General features: G+C 34.6%; 1 protein-coding gene across 9 annotated transcripts in view; it reads left to right on the plus strand.

The window, feature by feature from the left end:
- Window positions 1-560: 560 nt before the first annotated feature.
- The window catches only part of LOC105218336 (uncharacterized), a 54,677-nt gene continuing 47,566 nt past the window's right edge, over window positions 561-7,671 (plus strand). For 8 of the 9 annotated variants that reach the window (XR_008472148.1, XR_008472150.1, XR_008472149.1 and 5 more), the window contains exons 1-2: window positions 570-774; window positions 2,869-3,838. Coding sequence is in view for 1 of the 9 variants with exons in the window: in XM_054235445.1 (XP_054091420.1) it covers window positions 3,163-3,838 (676 nt within the window). In the remaining 8 variants the exon portion in view is untranslated. Of the gene's footprint in view, window positions 775-2,868; window positions 3,839-7,671 lie in introns of all 9 variants that reach the window. The other variant, XR_008472155.1, reaches the window with a different exon arrangement.

Raw genomic sequence — 7,671 nt, forward strand, 5'->3', positions numbered from 1 at the left:
GCTGATCACAAATGTCGCGTTGAAACCAGCGTCTTGAACATTTTGAACACGTCAGCGACATATCAAACAGCAATTTCATAGTTGCCGTACTGAAATCTTTCACTTCAATAAAATTTACATATTTTGTTTAAAGTGAAATTATTTGTGGAAAATATAAAAATAGGTCGATTTATTTGTTTTAAATAATCAATTGTTATCATTATAAATGATATATCAAAGCTATTTTTCGCTTCTGCTTGTTACTATATACTTGTTAGAACTTTGAAAAATCTTACATTTCACATATTAGTGGCAGCTCTACAACGGCCATTGTCGTCGTCAAAATTAGAAACATTTCTAATTTGGCAACAGCGAAGACTTCAACTCTTTTGTCGCGAAGTCATGCTGTTGTCTAAAAAGCTGTGCCCATAAGAACGCGTGTATTTTAATATTTGACAGCTCGTCGCTTGTCGTCGTCTATGTATACAGCTCTTAACGCTATCCGTCTTGCAGGTTTGTATCCAAATGCTGAACAATTCCAAAACAGGTAAATGTGAACTCGCTATTAGGTTGCTCTCAACTTACTGACAATAAAAATATTATACACACTTTTCTTAGTTATCGATATGTTGTTTGGTTCGTCTTTATTGGTATTCCGGATAGTTTGTTTTTAAGACCAGTTGGTTTGGCTTTTACATCAATGGGATAGAAGTGATGTTTCCTGTTAACGTACATTTTGTATATTGTACAAAAAGTTCCACTCCAAAATCGTATAAAATTATTGCAATTTAAAAAGTAAGTTTTAAATATATCAAGTTGATTTATTGTGTCAGACATATATCTAACCACGTACAAAGTATGTGCTGTAATATAGTTACACTACCGGCCTAAGGTTCATATATACTTACAGTGGATTTAATAGTATTCCTGCCCAAAGTATTATTGTTGTGTTTGCAAATATTTTAAAACTATACATAAAAGAAGGGCGCGTGTATGCAAATATATATAAAATTTGATACGAATATTGTCTATACATTTGAAGAGTGCTCTATATATTTTGTATCTTATCCAATTAGATTTTTTCCGTTTGGGAAGTTGTCGGTTAGTTTAAATATTTTTTATTTGTATGTGGATTGTAGTTTATTTAGACATCGGCGACATAGACCAAAGTTTTAAATACGTATTTAAAATTTCCAATATAGGTCGAAAATTATCGTTTTGTAAATATATGTAGTTTGTATAGTAGCAGTTACGTTCAACTGAAAATATTTTATTTATTAGAATTTTGAATAACGTTATGTTAATTAACTCATGTAAAAGAAGTTGTTATTATGGAAAGGTTCTATATGAACTATGTTGATCATTAGAAATAAGTTTTATATATATTAATTTCAGCACAGAAGAACTTGCAAATATCAAGAACAAATCTGCTAATGCAAAGATTTATGATTACATTTAATTGATTCGATCTCTAAAAGCAGTCCCAATGACTTCTACTTTTTTAACGCACTTTATTGCAAACGGAGCCCAACCCTCTCACTTGTTATTTTTAAACTAACTGATTTGAATATGAACTAGGGTCTATTATGTGGTTCTTTGGCTATATGAAGCCATAATTATATCTGAAGAGGCTTCACTCGCGAAAAAAAATAGTAAGCGCGATTCTCATTACTATGATTGCTGCGCTTCGGACCACAACAACCTTGGCACCTAATATTTGACTGTATATACGTAGCAACCCTGGACATAGCTGGAAAATGCATGCCTAAATTGGCGAGGAAGACTGGCGGTGGAGTATAATGCAGATAGCTTCTTTTCAAGTTTTAGGCTTCCCGACTATTGTAGTGTTTTTAAAACGAAAGTGGTAAAGGTAACGGAAGATCTGTTGCTCCGCATCGCAATTTGCTTCTGAGGAGTCACGATTCACATGTTGACAGTGACCCGATAGAAGCTTTGGGACGGTGTTTGCAAGGTTCTTTTGCCACCTTATTATAGTCCAGACCTGCTCCTGCCTATGGTGAGTTATGTTGCTTGTGAAAAATTTGGGTCAAGAGAAATTCTAAAAACTATTTTACCAACAAAAACAAGGGTTTCCATAAAAGTGACATTAATTAATTAATTAATTATTTAATGAAATTATGTTTTAAAAAAAGTAGTTGAACAAAACTGTGCAACTGTGTTTAATATAAAACGGTTGGTGCCAAATAAAACCTTCAAATTAATGCAAAAATACTGGATTACCTATTTTTCTAAACTTTCCTTGGGTTCCGTGAAATATGAATCAAGCTGTGTTTTAAAAGAAACAGAATTTGTATTTTAAGCTTTAATGCGATCAAAAAATAACGATATTTTTAAATAAAATGCATACAAAGTACAAATGTTTTCTAAGAATTGGCCTGAAAAAACCGATGCCGATTAATCGGACGGACTCAACTTTTTACTGTATATCACAATAGCACACCTTCGGTCGCGCTTTAAGAAAGAAATGGCTAAGTTAGCTAAGCTAGCTCCGAGCTGACTTTAGTATTTTCAATAATTATCGGTCGCAATTTAAAAAGAACAAGAATGGTCAAGTACCGAATGGTTTTGTATTATCAGTCACGACTTACATTTTTTTTATCTGTACTGCGGAATTTCTTTTGGTTTTCTTGTTTTATATTTTATAAAATAACAATATAGTGATTTTTCAGTTAACAATGGCCGAAAGTTATTATATAATTATTTCATTTATATATTTGAAAAAAAAAATAATAATAATTTCAACATTCCTAACATGGTAAGCATAAACACCACTCATACCTTTTCACTTTTTTCCACAGCTATTTTAGTGTTAGCAATAATTTGCTTGCGAATCCTAATTGTCAACTATCAAATCCTTTCTATTTGCAGACTATAAAAAATATCGACTGAAATTAAAAAAAAAAATAAAACCATTTAGAGACACCTACAGTCAAATTACTATACACAGCACATACGCATCAACAATTCATATTAGCAGCGATCTCATTACTATTAACTGATTGTGATTATTCGTTCATATATCAGCAGCTTTTGTACCATTCATATCATTCTATTGCTTTCAACCGCATGGTAAAGTTCCTGCAGAATTTTTAAAAGGTTCTCAACTTAAATCGCCGCTGTTTAAGAAGTGCCATCATTTTAATAAATAAAGCATATACAGTTATGGAAGCGACTGCATCAAATCTTGCACTGCTTTCGCCAACTGTAAACGTTTGCCCATCAAATATGTTGTCCATTGAAGCGACATCCGCATCTTCTACAGCAACCATGATGTCTGCGCCCATATCTACAAATATTAATCTATTATCAGCACCTTCTAGAGGATCCTCTCATCTAGTCTTTAATAGTCTCGTTTCAGTAGATCGCTCACAACAACAAAATCACCACAAGTTTCATGTTGGCGATCAGCGAGCTCTTCAACTTGCTTTGGAGATAACAGCCGTCGGTGTAAATGATACGGCTACAATCCAACCAAATTTACATTCTATGAACATTCGTAAAAAAAACAACAATCTATCTAGTCAACAACAAATAGGTAATCAACAAGTAATTGCCGATTTGCAACAAAAACAGCCGAATCAAAAAGTCGATATAAGCGCCAATAAAAGTATTCAGCCTACGGTGTCAGCTGCTTCCAATGGTTTTAGTGAAAATAATATAAACGGTTTAATAAGCAACAATGGTAGCAGAAACAGTAGTATATCATTTAATAATTTTTCGATGCCAACTCCATTATTACCAACTACAATAGAAGATCGCTCCAAGAAATCGCAAAACATGACGGAATGTGTGCCAGTACCCAGTTCAGAACATGTTGCCGAAATAGTAGGACGTCAAGGTAGGTAAATTTCAGTGGATACATGAACATATTTTTTACGGGAATATTGATATTTATATATTGTAATTTATGGGTCCATATAGCACATTACAAACGATACTTATTTTTATAAAATGTTTTTAATCAAACGTTTGTATTGGATTTTATAATGAGTACGATTGTGTTGCGATGTGTTTATATATTTTCCCATAGTTCCTAGATGGAACATAGGACCTCGTATCTTAACTGTGAATACTTCGGTTTCTGCATCCGAGTCTAGTTTCGGGGCTGCGGGTTTCGGCTCTAGGCGGGCAGTGGTATAGGAGTTGCATGCAGGGCATATATTCTGTATGTAATTGTTCAAACTGGATAAGTAGGAGTTAAATCGGCAAAGTCTCCAGAACGAAGATGCGTCTCACGCTGGTTTCACATGGCATAGTTGAATAAATTTTAGTATTAGTTTGGTTCTATTGCTTTACCGACTGGAACTATTGAATACAAGTGTGTTGTCGTTGTTGTATCTTCTATTCCATATTCGCGCTAGGTCCAGCAAAACTACCAGTTTCGAACGCGTCGGTTAATGCGGGGAACACAAAACGAAAGTTTATTGAGATATAAATATGGTAAAAAATGGTATCCACTTCACTTAATATTGATGAGATATCTTACATATTAATGGATCAATATGGTATAAAACCGCTCGCATGCTTGTAACAATTATTATTTTTTTATAACAGTTCTGTATCAGTTTTCAACACCAGTACCAGGTTTCAGCAATATGCGTTTAGGTCATCATATTTGTTGTCTGGGGCCTTGACAAAATATGGTCCGATCTCGTCGGATGAATTTCGAATATGGTTGTTTTCCTTGTGAACTTCTATGTATCATTTGTGAAACTACTGCAACCATCAGTGGAGTTAATTTCGAATCTTCTTTTCAAAGTTATTTTTTACCAAAAACTTATTTTATTGTATTTGTAAGTATTAGCTTTAAAAATATTTTCTTATATAATAATGTTATTTTGTGTTTGTAGTCTAATTGTTTACTGGTAATAAATTTAATATTAAAACACAATTTTTTATGATATTAACTGTATTAGTTTGTAAGACAATTTTCACTTTTGTTTACTACTGTTTTTTAAATAAAATAAATGATTATGGAAATTTAAGAAAATGAGCAATTTCTCTTAGTTAAAGAGACTTGGGGCTGGTTAGGTAGGTCACACTTAGCTCATGTAAAACACAGCTTTGTGTAGCCAGGCACATGACCGTAGACTTGGAGAAGTAATTCTTGGAGATTACCGGGCTCAAAACATTTTCTGGAATACATTTGCCGTTTCTGTTTCCGTTTTCTTTATTATTGTTTTAAATTGATTTGTGTTATTACTATCGTTGCAAATGTCGCCGTTGAATTATACTTTTGTTAGTATTCCAATATGGTCGCTAAACAGCAAAAAGACTCCAATAATAAAGATAAAGCCCGCACATAATTAGACATATGGCAGCTAGGGGAAGTTCTGATCCGATTTTAATAATTTTTGGAAGAGAGACACAAAGTTAGGAGAAACAAATTTCCTTCCGGGCCTTGAAAGGTTATAGTCCGATTTCGAAAAATTTTTCATAAATGAAGCCACATATGATATACAGTATTTGTGTAAAGTTTTATTCCGCTATCTTCATTGGTTTTTTATGTAAATATTATGAAGTGAACTAATCAGATGGAATTCAGAATTGAGTTATATGGGAAGTTGGCGTGCTTGTGATCCGCTTGAAAAAAAAATTACACCCAAATATGCCCCTCCCTAACGTGATCCACTGGTCCAAATTTTACTTCCGTAACTTTTTTTATGGCTTAGTTATGACTCCATGTGTTTCCGATTTTCGCCATTTTGTGGTCGTGGCAGTGGACTGACTGTGCCCATCTTCGAAAGCAACCTCCTCAGGGCGCCAAAGAATATGTGTTCCAAGTTTCTCAATTTTAGTCCTCGTTTAATTTTTCTGCTGCGTATGCGGTAAGGATATGCCGTCGAAACTCTATATCGATTAGTTATGATTCATGCAATGGATGGAGCCATTTCAAGACCCGTTTTGGTTATGTGGCTCCATGCTGCCAATGCACAAGAATGCCACAGAAGCTCAACTAAACAGCATGACTCTTAGTCTGATCAGTAATATTGGTAAATTGGCTTTTTTAATGGTGAATTTGTAAATTTGACTAAATTTGTTTCGTTCATACATACACATATTCATTAGGGACCAGGGTATTTTATGTTCGTTTCTGTTAGAGCGAGGTTTATTTCGTGCTGCTCGCGCTTACACACTTGATTGCAGTTGAAAAGAATTGCACTATTTTGTTTATAAGTAAAAAGAGAGCAACAATGACTTGTATTTAGTCCTAAACTGAGAAAAAAATAGAAACACTGTAACAAGCATTAGGCAGGGCGCAGTGTTTATTGTGGTATGCTAGCGGATGAATTAGCATGATGCCATTTGGAAAATAAGGGCGTGGCTAACAATAAGAAGGTAAGTGTTGATTTTCGCCCTACATCTACTTTACACACCTAGTTACGCTATGAACGAGTGAGTTAGAAAGTTGTAGTTGTAATAACTTTTTAAGTAAAGTCAAACTTAACAGAATCCATCAAGTTTAAATCAATTTATTCTGTTTGTCTTGATACAAATAATGCGATAAGAGCTAAGTGCTCAAATTTATCGATGAATCCTTCTTTCTTTGGATCTTCTTTGCGTTCGATGCCTAGCAGTCTTTTGGCATCACAATGCACTGGCTTCAGCTGTCAAACTGGGATCCAATTGGACAGCTGTCGGAGAGTCAGCCTTTGAAGTTAACCTAACGAAGGAATGGAAGGACCTCATACATAAACGATTTATTTGCACGAACAGAGTCCTTTTCCAAAATTTTTCTTACTTAACGTGTGTTATTGCTGATAAAACATTCGAACGACGGAAATGAGTTAACATTACTTTTTAGTTAAGATAATTTTTTCAGTGGAATGGATGGAATACCAATATGTGCCGGTGTCAGCTATGGACTACTGACTCACGCTGCCACTCTGCATTTTCATTTTCATCGGTTGTTGATGTGCTGAAAGACCTTATTTGAAAACCTTTTACTGAGGCTCCTAGGGCGGCTATCGATGGTTTTGCTACTCTAGTTTCTATTGGTGTGACGACGCTGCTCCAACCAAAGATTTGTTTAGACTCCAAATTTCTGTGGCATATTCAACACTATCGCGCTATCATCGATTCGGCTAAACGGTTATACGCCAATCATATACATATATTCTACAGGCCATATTCTAGAATTCTGATTGTAAACTGTTGTCCAATGCCTTCAAGTCTAAACTTCCAGACAGTGAGCAACCAACTGCAGCTTTTAAGCCACTGCCGAGGGGTTTGTGCTTTGTTCGCTTGAGCGGAAGCAATACTCTCGAGGAGTAGTTTTGCTACGCATTCTTCTTCTTTGTCCAAGTTTTAATTACTTTTTCACAGTATTGAAGAAATGTAACGTCTTTACCAGAGACTCCCCACTACAAAATTACTACAAGTGGTTGGTTTCCACTTTGAAACCTTAGAAAAACATTTTTGCGTCTTTGACAGCTTTTCATCAATTTTGTAGTTTTTATTTGTTGGTGATCTTGTCTTGGCCGCTCGACTTTCTCGTGGAGCTGAACTCGAATAGGTCTTTACATTGATCTGGTCGTTGTAACCATTAACCATCGGCATAATTTTATATTTTTAAGGCGATTTCTGCGAAGGTTTGCAGGTCTGCAAATTCTAATCAATTATGAATACAAATAACCACACTTCCTAACATGTGACTTTATATCTTTTTAG

Source organism: Zeugodacus cucurbitae, chromosome X, assembly GCF_028554725.1.
Source record: "Zeugodacus cucurbitae isolate PBARC_wt_2022May chromosome X, idZeuCucr1.2, whole genome shotgun sequence".
Taxonomy (NCBI): domain Eukaryota; kingdom Metazoa; phylum Arthropoda; class Insecta; order Diptera; family Tephritidae; genus Zeugodacus; species Zeugodacus cucurbitae.